Source organism: Bacillus rossius, chromosome 1 (genome assembly GCF_032445375.1).
Source record: "Bacillus rossius redtenbacheri isolate Brsri chromosome 1, Brsri_v3, whole genome shotgun sequence".
In the NCBI taxonomy this organism is placed as follows: domain Eukaryota; kingdom Metazoa; phylum Arthropoda; class Insecta; order Phasmatodea; family Bacillidae; genus Bacillus; species Bacillus rossius.
In genome coordinates, this window is record NC_086330.1 from 201,182,343 (window position 1) to 201,197,733 (window position 15,391).

At 34.8% G+C, this 15,391-nt stretch overlaps 1 protein-coding gene across 1 annotated transcript in view; it reads right to left on the minus strand.

Moving 5' to 3' along the window:
* The window catches only part of LOC134527238 (prefoldin subunit 6), a 95,455-nt gene that overhangs the window by 18,184 nt on the left and 61,880 nt on the right, over positions 1–15,391 (minus strand). The window contains exon 3 of the mRNA XM_063359733.1: positions 3,742–3,866. Within this exon, the coding sequence (XP_063215803.1) occupies positions 3,742–3,866 (125 nt within the window). The remainder of the gene's footprint in view (positions 1–3,741; positions 3,867–15,391) is intronic.

Sequence of the window (15,391 nt, forward strand, 5' to 3'; positions counted from 1 at the left end):
TGATAATGCAATTCTTCAAAAGAAAAAAGAAGTTAATATGCACATTTTGACTGGATGTTATAAGTACTGAAATATTTTATTTTATGAACAACAGACTATAGAGTAATAAGCATTGGTGTAAACAGGAAGATAACTCACCACTCCACTTAAATTGAAACGTCAGTCAGTCCTCTTATTCCAACCGCCGTCCCCTACGACACTAATATGTGGTGTATCATTTTCTACGTTCCCTATGGCAATAGCTAGTTTTTTTTCCATTCCCTATCATTTTCTTGGAAAGTTGTCTTTGCCGAAACTAAATTTAAAAAAAAAAAAAACATCGTAGTAGTAGCGTTAAGAAAACTTATGCAAATCACATGTACACATATTTAACTACACAAATCTTATCACATTATAGGGTTGTGCGAATAGTGTATTTTGGTGGTCGAAAATTTTGAATCGAACAGGAATTTTTTTTAATTTATTGCGAATAATTTCAAGGTCGAAAAATTATCTTACATTTTCACTTAGATAGATACACAACAAAACAGAACACATGTAGTGAAAATAGTAATACTATATTAACTTTTGCAGACAAAGTGAAAATTTTACCATGTTTATTAACCTATTGAAGCAATGTAAACATCATTAATATGCACATTTCTCAGATATAAATATTAAAAAGTGCAGTGTTGTACTTTTTAAAATTAAAATTAAAATCCAAATTCCATGCCCGCAATGAATAACGGAGGGGGGGGGGGGGGGGAGGAGGAGTTGAGAATTTGTAAAATTTGAAGGAAGTAGGCTGGAAAATAACTTGTTGCACTCATGGGTGCCGCGTGTTGAGATCCTCTTCAAGAGAACTATACTACCAGCCAGCTTGTGTTAGCTACCCAAGGTCGACGGCCCACTGTTGAGATTCAGCGCTTCGTTTCGTGTTGTCACTGGGCGTCCTCACACGTACATACCCACACCACTTGAGGCAGACATTCCTCCAGCTGCCCGAAAGTAGCGGCAATCTCCTGATAGTTCTGTAGATCTCTTTCCAGGAGTGTCACGTGAAGGCTGACATTTCACGAATGTGGTAGCACGGTCGTGGGTGGCGAGTGCTAAGAGATGGTGTTATCATCTTGTAACGCGTATATTTGTAAATGTGTTTGTATGTAAATCTGTTTAGTTTCGCTATTTAAAACGTGTTTATCTTAAAACGTTCATTGGTTACCAAAAAGTAATCAGTAGGTAGAAACCAGAGTCTATAACTGTAACTGCCATTTTTACTTCCACGTATTATTATCATAACGAAAAAAGCAACCGTTTTTGCGGAGCGTCACAATACGACTGGGCACATAGCGGCGGTGAGGACTGCCATACACACAGTGTGTGAGGTAACATTGCGTGAAATATACCCTGCATTATTTGAATGCCGATATTGTTCCCGTAGATGCTAGCTGCCAGACGAACGGTCACGTATCACGGATTGTTTTGGTATCAATTCAGGTCCTACATGTACTTGTAGGTTATCAGTGTTTTTTCAAAAGACAGCCATCTATTAAGGGAAATAAATAGTTAGATATAACAGTGTATTATTTTAGTGCTAGAGAAGGTTGAATACGGATTCAAGAAAAAAAATGTTTTTATTAGGTTAGATCGGGGATGGTCAAAATAGTCCAAATGACAATAACGATGCTTTTACCTGGAATCGTGAAGTGTCGTATGATTAAGAGCCTACTGTATATCGGCAAATAAGCAATGACTACTATAATATCTTATGAAAAAAAGAGAAGTTTGGCTTCACCTGAGTAACAACCAGCAACTACAGATGTGCCTGTAAATATTGGCAATTTTAATCTTTGATATTCGACTTCCGAATGTGAATAGTTCATAAATAACTGCGCAACTATTCGTGTTTACGAATATCCGCACACCCCAATACATTTTCCATTTTTTTGTGACTAATATTGGTATATTAAAATTAAATAAAATACTCATTTTTAGGCAACTAATAAGAATTTCAAACTGTTGTCTCATTGCTATGTGGATTCATTCAATGTAGCTTCCTAAGTAAAAACAAAATAATGCCTGATAAAGGGATTTATCTTTAAGTTACATTCAGAAAGTCGTCTAAAAATTTACAATTATTCTTTCTCCTCCGAAGAACAGAACTTAAAATGTTATGTAATAATACAATGGTATATGTACCTACCGGCTGCTTAATCTACTGAGCCTTTTATTTAATGTAAACCTTAGCATGCAAGTATGAAATCTATTATGAAACTTTTCGCACAGCGGACCTAAGTTGTTCCAAAATATGTAAAATATATTTAACCTATCTAAGGTACAAGTTTCAAGTTTCCACTTTTGGTTCACATTGTCTTGAACTCCAACAAAAAAGGAGGGGGGGGGGGGGGGGGGGGAAGGGAGAAACTATGTTTAAATTTTTGCTATCTCAGAGCTAGTGCACTGAGATTCTCAGGGTAGACGAATTAAGTAAAAATTATTGACGGAGTAACGAATGGTGCTAAGAAATTAAGTTTGCCGCTGAATATGGGTTGAATTCCCCAACGTAGCCATGTTAATTTTTAAAGTCTTACACATAGGAACTGAAATAATATATATTGAATTGTAAGGCACAATATTTTTTATAAGCAGCAATTAATTTAAAAGTTGGCTAATTGTAACTAACAATTTGGCTTGGACAGTATAATACTCACGTGAATGAAAACAATATAACCGAATTGAGAACCTCCTTTTTTTAAGTCGGTTGAAAATTAACTTGTTTTCAATGCTTATCAAATATAATTTTCCACGTAGATCTGTTTGTTTACTCTTACTTTTAAGCTGGGAATTTTTTGCCTAACTTATACTTACATAAAAATAAACGCATTTCTTGAATCAGGATAGTTTAGTTTGCAAAGCGTCACTTGATTACATTTCAAATTGAAAAAAATTGGAAGTTTTTGTAAAGCACATTATGGCACAAAATATTTTTTGCCCAAACACACTTTACAGTAAATGGAAGAAATAATTAAAACTATAAAAAATTTGGGTTCACCTTCTCTTCAAACCTTTCGCTTTTCGCAGCACATCCATGCATCTCTGAATTGATAGCACTGTTCTTAGCTTTCTTCTCGTCGTTGACACAGTACTCCGCACCATTCAGATTATTTACTGGCACGGAGGAGGTGGGGTCAGATTCCGTTAGCCGCGGATGGGTCCGAAGTAATGGCAACAGGGCAGCCGGCTGCACGCTCCCGCGCGCAAGACAGGCGCAAGTGAACCTACTCGCGGCCAGAAAAAATAGCTGAAAATGCAAAATACGAAATATTTCTTGTTCTAATAAAGTTAGCAGTATGCCACCGCTTACTTTTTTTATCTTTACTTTAAAAGGAAAAATTCTGCAGACTAAATATTTGTATATCTTACAGCCTGTTTTTTAGACCACTTTTTCGGTTTTCCTTAATTTTAAAAACGTAAAATAAAACACTTATCAATATTTTTTCTACAATATTAATCTGACAGATGATTTCTGTTGTAAAACTGCAGCAAACAAGCCAAGTACGAAATTTTTATTTGAAAAATTGTAGAAGATGTAGAAAACACTTTTTAACCTACAATTCCCTATCAAGTCGCTGGACCAGGGACGGCCTTAACCCAGAAGCTTCGAAACTCAGATATGCAAAGTGCCACGAGTCAGCTCTATTGGACAATGAGGTGTCCAAGGAACCGCCGGCAGATGGAAGGACCAAGCAACACATGACTCACAGCTCGCTCTTGATGTAGTCCATTCTCTTGGCCACATTCTGCTTAGCCTCCTCCAGCTCTTGCTTCACCAACACCGGACCAATCAGCTTGTACACCTCGCCCCCACTCTTCATCAGTTCCAGCTCCTACACAACATGGTACAAAACACCTCATAAGAGGCTCACCATACGAGCAGAAAATTCATGAAAGAGTCAAATTAGAGGTTAAGGGAACCAGTACAAATAATATGTGTTTTGACAGCAGTGCCAACAATTTTTACAAATATCTGCTCAGAACACCTAAACAATCATAATTTCTCACATGATGACAACACAAGTTTTTAAAAATAAGTATCTTAATTTTTGATAGTTAAATTATGTACCTGGTGAAGTAAAAAAAAACCTTATGAGAGACCTAATCATTCTGAATGTTTATGAGTATTTGTGCCAGACACCCCTTATCACCAAATGTTAAGTTTTTAATTGTTATGTGTTTTTCTTTAGTTTGTAAATGGACTACTACAAGAATAAAGTGAAATTTGTCACAAAACAAAAATTGAAATTACCAAGGCATCAGATGATATTGACTGGGAGCTGTAATAAGTTTCACAAGTTTCATGTACTGCTTTTGAAATTCGATAAAATTTAGATGAACACAGCAGCTGGAAGAATAAACAAAGAGATGAAGAAAAAGTATGTAGGTGAAAATTGCAAACCACAAAACCAGTTGAGATATTGAGTACTAGAAATTAAAGGAAATTGTGTATTCTGTTATGTTATGCCATTATTCTTCTATAGTAAAATATCATTAATGTTGAAGAAAAATCACAATTTTGAAAGTCAATAATGTTATCCTTTGTCAGAATTATTATGAAGATACTTTAAAATCATTTTTCACAATCCCATATGTGATAAAAATGATCTTGCAAAAATGTTAGTGAGCATATAAAGTATTCTAGATAACAAAAATTATTATTCAGCCTTACACCTGAATCAACTGGAGTAACTATTTGATTGAATAACGGACAGACTGCAGAATGACTCCAGTACTGTGCGCCCAATCTGCCAAAAGAGCAAATAGTTAACTACTTCGCAGAGCTTGTACTTCAAACTCCTGGTCCTGAAATTTTACTTATATGTTTATGAGAAACACAAGTTTAAAAGATAACTTAAAGGTATTTGGTTCATCCTTTAAAAAGTGGGGCCTTTTTATTGATCTCCATTCTCACATAATGGTGAAAAATAAATATATTAGTAGTCAGTTATCAGAGTAATGTACACAATACTATATTATCATATTAATCTAAATATAAGGTAATGATATTTATCCAAACTTTAAACTAAAAGTGGGGATTGCATTATAATTGCAAACTTGTATCTTGCCATTGAGAACAACTTAGTTGAAAAATACACGCTCTACCTGTAAACTTTGTCACTTATGTCACTTCAGAATGCTGTTAATACCTTCTGAACCTCCACTTAGTTGAAAAAATAGACACACTGCTTGTAAACTGCGTCACTTATGCTACTTTAGTCCGGGGCTTACTGAACCTCTGCCAAATATCCAAATAGGGAGTAAATTTTCTAATTTAAAAAATTGTCATGTGTAATGGACTTGAATTGCAATTTCTACTCCATAAAGTCTTTTTCATAAACTCATTATCAAAAAGATTAGGGTCACATTATATTCAGAGTCGCATTAACTTCTGGTAAATAAGGTATTTTTACGTCAAAATGGATGTCATGCAACTGTGATAAATTTAATTGTAATTCATGAAAACCATTTTAGGTACATATTTGTAATTGTATACATACATAATTTACACATGTAAACCAACATTTAACCAGTTACTTTCAATTAAAATAGGTATTTATGTGGCCATTATCACATGATAGCGAAATGCTTTTCACTGGTTAGACATCATAACTCTGATCCAATAACCCACTACATCGGAAACAGTTGGCCATTTGAGAAAAGTAGTAAGATTTTCTCGAATTAGTTATGAATCCATTATTAGTGCTTGAATGAAAGGAATCAAATAGGCTCTACTAAAGTAGTGGTATTTAGTTCTTAACTATTAATCTTTAAAACAATAGCATGCACACTTAACTATTAATCTTTAAAACAATAGCATGCACACAAAACTATCAGGTAATCATAACTTAACTGTATGTAATGCAGTTAATTGGTACAAACCTATTAATATTGCAGTCATTGTGAAAATTCTAAATTTACAGAAATTCAATCAAAGCAATCAGGAAACATAAAAATTACAAATAAATACTAATTAATACTCTTGCTCAATCTATACGAAAAAACCAATTGCAGTGCATTAGTCTTGCTAAAACTAGAAAACGGCTCAACCGATTTGAATGATTTTTTTTGTTCCCATCATTGTTTAATATCATAATATCTATAAAAGATACAAAGTCATTGTAAATAGGAGACTTAGGACTACTCTTAATAATGCCACTAAAAATAAACAGAATGTTGTTTACATGTCTTCATTTATAGACATGAAAGTTGACCCTTCAAACCAACTTTTTGTTAATTTTCAACTGCTCCTACTATCTTTCAAAATTCAAAAAACACAATGAAACCTAAGCAAGTAAGTATACATGGAGTACTTAGCAATCATATACACCTATCCCTCACTTAGCACAAATAATTTGTTCCTAAAAATGCTTGTGTTATTCGAAATTGCGTATTCTGAAGCATTTCCATAAATAGCAAGGCTAATTTATTTAATGTGTTCCAAAATTGTGTAGGAAAATATACTTTACGTAATATAAATGCGTTGAATACACTCAACGATAAATATGTCACACCATTTACCTTTATATGCCTCCCAACGCACTTTGTATGACAAATACGACACCGTATAACGGGAGATACGTGGTTATGTACTTTATCGTCAGTCGGCTGGCTGACTTGCCCGTCCAAGCGTGACCTTCAACTCACGTCGCGTATCTTTCCAAACCATCCTTTACTGACAGTGAAACCGATATTACTGTCCGGATATTACTTTTTAATTTTTCAAAAATTAAAGTGTTTATTCATGTATCACCACCTGGTTCACAGCAACCCTGTCAGAACAATTTTAAATTTTTTCATTGCAACATTCATTTAACAACCTTTTCCAAGTGAATCATCTGTACATTTCTGTTCCGGTATCTAATGGCAAATATATTCCCGCTAGTACAACCAACAGCATCAGACTTATATAAACTTTTGGTAGGAGTCCTTATTTCGTACGATTGTGTGCACAGTTGACTTATTAAAAATAAAACTAAAGTGCGACAAACATAAGCGTGGCCTTCATGACAATCTGCACGCCATAATACTTCTAGGTAGTTTGTCTCAAATACTTGAACACGATGCATTATGAGTGATCAAGCACGTACAGTTACCGGCAGCTGAATGGGCAGAATTTGCTTTTGTTTTGAGTGAATTCCCTGCCACTAGCTAAACTGAGTTCATTGCCCGGTTTGTGGCCAGGCGGCGATGGTATGGTACGGTACGGTTCGGCACGGCGGCATAGGCGCAGACGTAAAAACATTTGGTCCTTTACACTTTATAGCCGAAATTTAACTTTTCATATCTGATGTTTGTACAACAGCCGATAGCATAGGCAGACCTGTGCGTGCATCTCTTCCCCCCTTGTTTGGCTAACTGTATCCCACTGCACATCTGTAGTTTACAGAAGTTGAAACAGACATTTTTTTGCCTACCGAGATTTCGCGCAAACTGAAATTTACAGACATGCTATTCAAAACTTGGGCAGTAAATTCACATCGCGCTAAATGAATCCGCGTAATCTGAACACATGCTAAGTGAGGGAAATGTGTATTGTCAAAAGAATGTACTCAATACCTTCTTGGCAAATAAAATTCTTAAAGTTTGTGTTTTTGGAAAAAAAAACATTTTTTGAGGAGCTGTAAAAAAAGGCAAGTTCAAAAATTCTGAAAAATTGGCAAAACATTGCCATAATAACCCTTAACATGCCACTAAAATATCTTTGTGTTATTTTTAATTAGTTTATTCTCTGTAGCAGACTAAAAATGCAAAAAAAAATTAATATTTATTCCAGTTTAATTAACTGTTATTATTGTTATACATACAGTAAAACAAACAGTAAAACCCTGTTAAGAAGTTTTTCAAGGAACTGGATGCTTAAAAGGGAAAAGTAATTTCCAACGTAAAAATTGATTTTACTCAAATGACATGTACTGTATTCACACAAAAATACACTTACTATCATTGGCATGCTGGAATAATGGAATAACTAATTACATATTTTTTATCAGTAAATTGAATTATTAAAACTATATTTAATTTAATAATCACATTAAAACTAGTATTATCAAACCACTAGCAAAAAAAGCAAAAACTAACATTTATTGTTTTAAAAAATATACACAAATAATTCAAAGAAAGTAATAGCTGGCGGTATATGGTTTACTTTGTTTTCGTCACGTGACTTGAATTGGAAAATTGGTGTACTGATGGAACAGCCTCTAGTCCCTGAGAATGCAAGCAGGTGATTGGTCGTGCGGCATGGGGCACAGGTTTCGAAGATCGTTGGCGTCTCTCATTCGCCAGTTAAGCCACGAATGGGGAAAATGGTCTGCAGGTGGAACAGCCTCTCAGTCCAAACAAACACAGGCATATGATTCGTCGAAATACACACAAGTAACAGCGTGTGGCGTGCGGCGCAGGTTTCGACGATAGTGCGCGTTTCTCATTCGTCACTTGAATGGGGGAAACAGTGCATAGATAGAACAGCGTCGCATAGATAGAACAGCGTGTGGCGTGCGGCGCAGGTTTTTCGACGGTCTTGTTCTGTTCAAATAACTATTGGCCCGAATATAAGGCGACCTGCAGTTTCGGAAGGCCAAATAAATGAAAAATAATTTTGGTAGAAATTAATGTGAAAATTCATTAGACATACATTTTGTGTTGATAAATCCTTTTTGCATTTATGTATACCAGCTATGTATTACTATTTAGTAGTGTGTTAAACGTAACAAAGTAAACAAAGAATGCAGCTTGCCGGTGAAGCATACGACCATAAATAACTTCGGTGACGTGAACGCGAATATTTGTCCATATTACTCTTTGACATAGACGCTCTATGATAATTATGTTGTTTGAAAGGTTTTTACATAAAAAAAGAGGGATTACTGTGAAATTATTAAAATAGCTTTTGAAACAACGTACCAAATTCCTGTAAATATGGCGTCTTCGTGCGTGTTCGGCAATGTTCGTTTTACAACAAAGAAATACTGTGGAAAGACAGTTGGCAGCCGTGAATTTCCAAACATTACATTAGAGGTGGGTTGTTACAGCAATTTTCGGTATCTGTTCTAACCTGATACTGATACAGTAATGTACCTAGGTACAAGTATCTGATACTTTTGCATCAGAGCAGTAGCGGTCCCAGGAAGCGACAAGGTATCAGCATTCTCGTTACAGGGTACACATCCTCCGTGCCGTCATCACCAGCGTATAAAGGTATCGGTGTCTCTGATACATTATTTATCACGCCCGGTAATTCTCTACCTCTGTTACTCTCATGCCCGCCTGATACAGCCAGTATCAATCAGTTCAACATTCACTGCAGTTCGTCCTGGCCGTGTATTAATTACCACCATGTACATTGTTGCGGGCTGTCATGCTTTGTAGTTAGTATCTTTATAGTGAAATAAGGAATGGATAAGTGCAGGAAAAAGACTTAATTTGTGTGGAATTTTTTTACGGAAAATAATGAGTTTGTTAATTGTAATTTGTGTAAACAAAAACTGAGTTATAAATCATCATCGACTAATCTGAAGAAACATTTGAAACGTAAACATTGATATAGTATGCTCACTAATGTATGTGTCTGTTTTTTTAATTTTAATTTTTGATAAAATCGTAATCTTTTAATGTATGAAAACACTAGTTACTAATTGTTTTCGGAAAAAAAAGTCCATATGTTGATTACATGTGTTATTAGTGTCAACTGAGAATTTATTTGCATTTTCATAGCTGTTAGGTGCACAAATATAAATATTATATCTTGTATTAATGTACTTTTTAATATTAAAATTTCATTAGTTTTATTATTGTACGAGACTGTGCACGCACTGCGCAATGAGCGTAATTTGATGTGGGACAATAACCAAACGACTCGTAACAATTTCGCTTTGCGCCTCTCCTTCAACGCCTTTCCCTGCGCTTCCTCCCCTACATTATTTCCCTTCTTTATCCCTTATTCGTCGTTCCTACTCCCTCCCCTTTCACAAGCTCCGCCCAAGTGACCGTCATCTGCGATCGGGTTCTGCGCTCATTGGCCGTGGTGTTGTTCCAGGCGAATTCTGAACTGATACTAAAGTACTTGATACTAAGTATCAGGTTGATACTTTTCGACCCACCTCTACATTACATCCGAAATGTTCTTAACATTTTCTATTTGTAAACGTAAACAATTGTTCTGAAAATAGCTATGATATTTTAGTACAAATATTTCCGTTAAAAATCTTAAATTAAATTACCGTAAATGTTAACACGCGATTGTACACAAAGTACAAATATGAAATGTGTAATAAAAGGTTGCCATTTTGAGATGCTTCAACATTCACATTTTTACTCAAGAACAAATATTTTAATTTTCAACTTTAAACAATTGTGAATTACTGCAATATTGGGTGGATTTATAGTTTTCCCCGTGTGAGGTAACAAAGTTTTAGTTAATATAAAAAATTGTGAACATTTTGTTTAGCAATGTTTCTACTGTAGCTTTCAGCTTGGAACTAATGATTGCGGTGCTGACGTCTTGGGTGCGAAAATAAGGCGACTTCCAATTTTCGGGGCGCGGTTACACGGGACCCTGAACTACTTCAGGTGAACATGTTTAAGTAAACACGTTTACAAACGCGAAAGTGTACGGTTACACGGTAGTTGCTGAAAAGTGTGTTCAGCTATAAAACCGATTGTCTACTGTCAACGAATGACTATGTTTTTGATCTTCTCTATTTTGTACCCAGAAAACGCGGGATTTTCTCACTTGTTTATACAGTATTATCAGCAGAAATGGAATGTGTTTTCATATTGCTCAATATTTTTTTAGAAATCGGGAATTCAAAAAACATACACAGAAAATTTTTTAAACTTATTTGTTATTATTTTTTGTGCGAGAGTACCTATCTCAGTTTTAAGAAAATTAAGGTCAGGATCAATTAAAAAAAATACATATAATTATTTGTTGATTTTTTTTGTTGCATTCGGTAAAATATTACTCGAACTTGTGCCAGGAACACTTTCCATCTTGAATTTCTGCAAAGGACTGTTTATATTCTAAACAGCCAATCAGAGGCTAATGTAGAAGATATGTCGATCTGAACTACTTTGCCAACCTGTTTAAGTTAAATGGGAAATGGCCTCGAACGAAACATGTTCAGACTGTGTGTAACCGCACTCAACAGTTGAACATGTTCACCTGAAGTAGTTCAGACTCCCGTGTAACCGCGGCCTCGCATATCTCGTTTATGTAAAAATGGTCGCCTTATATTCGGACCAATACGGTATTAAACGTTTGGAAATATGTAAATTTTTAAAATTAATATTAAAAATTGTTCAAAAGCTTAAAGATAAACGTTTTTATTTTAATTTTTTCCCACAAACGCTGAACGTTATATGCGGGAAGCATATATAAAGAAAAACGTTACGAAAGGGAAATATTAACATAGGGATATATGGAAGTGATCAAGGGAATAATTTTTTGAACTTAATAAACGGGAAAACGTGTTACGCGGGAACGTCTTAAGAGTGAGGGACTGGTCGGAGGCGGAAGGAGGAAATGACAAAATCGTGGAGGAGCCACGGAGGACACGGAATAGCCTTGCAAACAGTTCCAGAATCTTTTCATAGAGGGCACTGTCGTAGCTGGGTAGCTGCTGTCAATCAAGCAGGATTAGCTGCCGTCACTGTGTCTAGCTAGAGCGGTTGGGGCAGGGTTGGGCCGTTATGAAGAGCAAAACAGGAATGGTTGGGGAGGGGGGAGCGAACTCGTCCTGCGACGTAGCTGGGCTGTGTAAGGCGCAAGGAGTGTGTTTGCGCATCCGCTATTTCTGATCTGTCAAACTCAACTCGCCATAAATCAAAAACCATTTAGTCAAACGACGTCCAAATTTGTCAGTATAATTGTGAACTGTTTTGCCAACAATAATATCCGTTAATCTTCTTAATGTAAATAATTTCATTTAAATATATATAATAAACCTACGAGGCCTTAAAAAAGCTAACCGTGACTTGATGTATCTGATTTTTCATTGCGAAGTATTTTAAATAAAGAAAAGAGAATTTTTTTCTGCGTGCATAATATTGCTAAATTGATAGAAATAAAAATTTTATAAGTTTCAACATCTGTTTTAAAATGCTGTAATTTAAAACAAAAATATTGTTGAACACATTTTATAGTTAGGTCTTTTGTTGCAGCCGATTTGGATAGAATTTCAAAGAAAATATACATGTTATAAGGCACGTCATCTGCAAAACGAAGAAGCAAATTTTGTTATTTGGTTTCAATTTGTATAATATTAATATATGTCTTCCAGGTAATGTAAAACACCTAACAACATTTCAATCGTTAAGTGCAGAATGTAAGTTAGCCACTTTATGCATTAACTTTTTCAAAGTGAATTTACTAATTTTCCAATTAAATTTGTTTTTATTGTGTTTATCATTATGCATTAGGAAACATCTATTTAAAAAAAGTCAAAAGATATATTTTGAAGATAATATATTAAAAGTTTGTATTGATATTAGATACCTTTTGAAACATATTAATTTGGAATTGGTAACTTGTTGACACTGGATGATTCATTTGTGTTACTATCTCGTGTGCATCTGTAAATAGATATAAACAATCTATTTCAACAAAGCCTACAGGCGTACGTAGATTTCAAAGTGAAAGTGATTTGAAGATTTTTACAAACTCCTGGAACATTTTAAAAACTTAATGTACATAACATCCTATTATAGATATTTTACCCAATATTAAAAAATGTCCGACTAAACATTTTCCTGCATTCCAGACAGCGAAACTATTTTTAATGTTTTTTTCAAAACTCAATACATTCAGCATTTAATGTCTAAACGAATTTAATATTGTACCTACTAAGTAGTTATGTAATTGTTTTCAACCTTCAAACACTACTTTTCATCCTTGCCACTAAAAAGTGGTCGTACACAAATATCCTTTGGTCAAAGGTTTAAGGTAATATTAAAAAAAGGTAATAAAAATAAAATTCGATTAAATTGATACTTATTAAGGTTAGGTATTGTTTTTTATAATCCCAACTTCGATTTTTATTGTTCTTTTTATCAACAATTATTTCAGCTTAACGTTTTAGGAAAAGTTTCTAGTTTTATAAAAATAGTTGTTAAAAAAGTAATAACATTTTTATATTTCTATCGTTTTTATTCCCACCCCACGCAGTAATGGTTAGTAACATAAAATTTACTTAGAAAAATATTTGCAACACTAAAAATGTAAACAAAATCAAAAATTAATTCCATAGAGTACATGATAGAGAGATTTTAATTATTCTCATATTCCATACCAAAGTTTTCAAAACCCCTTGCAGCAATGGTTTGTATTATCAAGAATGTTCTTAGACAAAATGTTTTGGATGAATATTATAAGATTTAAGCACAGTTTGAACGGATTTTATGGTATGCCTAAGAAGGGAACTGTAATTTTTTTTAATTATACCACTCTTTTTTCAGTCCCTTGCACAGGGTGTCTACCAGATCTAGTAAATGAAATTCCCTGATGTTTCCAGGTTTTCCAGGTCTAAAACTGAACTTTTCCAGGTTTTCTGTAACACAATTACGACATTCCACAAAACTGAAAAACAGTACATTGACGGGTTTCAAAGTATTTCAACTCACTTAAATTATTAAAAAAAAATACCTTCTTCCAGACGTGGCCAAAGTGACTCAATTTATGGCAAATAAAACATGCTGCTACAAATATTTCACACACTTACATTTGCAAAAACATAAGTAAAAAGAAGCGCCCATCAATTCCGCAGTGACTCAACTTTTGCGTCTATTGCACTTGCTTCAGAACGAGCCAAATCCAACACTCGAGCCTTCTTCAACTGCAATGCCTTGATCTCCTCTTCAACTCTTCTTTTTCTACCTTCTTCTTGTCTGTAGCTTCCTTTTCTTTTTGTTTTGTTTGCAGGGCTTCCTTACGCCTACAACTAGCATTTCTTACATACTGTAACATGGACTTGGTGATATCAACATGCTCTACACCTGCAGAACGTTGAACAAAGTCGTACATCTGTCTTAGTGCGATCAGTATTTCTTCCTGCAAGTTTTCAGTCAGCAAATTAGAATTCATTGAAAATCCTCTTTCCAATGATGCATTTCCATTGGAAAGTACCAACATCATCCTCACAAACTTTAGAAGGCCTGTTTTGGCAGCTACTGTATATGCCTTAAGGATGAGCATCCACAAGTGATCAAAGCGCCAGTCTTCTCGAGAAAAAGACGAGAACAGTGGTTCAGAATCTTGCGAGGAACATACCAACTGATATGATCACTCAATGTTATCAGCTTCTTGTCCTTATAGCCACTTGTTTTGAAGACAAAATTCTAAACTGTAATTCACACGCTGTTTCCTCACACCCGAATTTAAAGCCACAGACGGACATAAGCAGGAAATTCCCTTGGTAAGTTTGTACTTCAGGGGACTTTTGTCTTGAAGTTTTTTTACCATAACCTTTAGACAAGTCCTAACATCATTTTTCAGTAACAGGACAGACTTTACTGGTACTTTCTCTTTCTTGATGGCATGGCATACTGCATAACCCAACTTGATATTGTTAGCAGTCAATAGATTTTCCTGGATATCTACATCCAATCGAGATACATTGCGTTTCTCTCTAAAGCTCTTTAGTACCTCTGGTTTCAAAAACTTTCCTGCCAAAGCTAATAAAATGTCTACCAGTGAATCATAGAGAAAAGGTGCCATGGGTGCTTCACTTTGGAACATTGTGAGAAAATATTCCAGCTCTGATGCCAAAGAGTAGAAGAATGTCAATTTTACTTCTAGAAGATTATCTTCAAGAGCACTTTTCACTACACTGAAAGACACAGATGAAATAGAAACTTCACTAACAAATTTCTTTAGGTGGGGTAACATTTTCATGGCACGCTCAGCAACTACAGTATTCCATCTGATTGCACAAAATTTCTTGGAAAAAAGCTCTGATCCAGTTATTCTAATGTAATCTGTAGAGACCTGAAAAAGTAGATGTTATTTTTCTGAAAAATAGGTGTTATTTTTCTGAAAAATAGGTGTTATTTTTTTTTTTCAAAAATAGGTATTATTTTCCTTACTTTAAAACTGGTACTAATTTTTTTTTTTACAAAATTATGAATTATTGTATAAAAAAACTAACTTGGGAACGCACCACAACGCTGAAATGCCAAATTGACCACAATGCCGACAGCTAGAAAACTGCTGTGTACCACACGCCGAAATACATTAATGCCGAAAAATGTCATTGCAGGACTGCTACAAAGGTTAGGTTAGGTTAGACAAGGTTAAGTTACACTACGTTAAGTTAGACTAGGTTAGGCTAGGCTAGGCTAGGCTAGGCTAGGCTAGGCT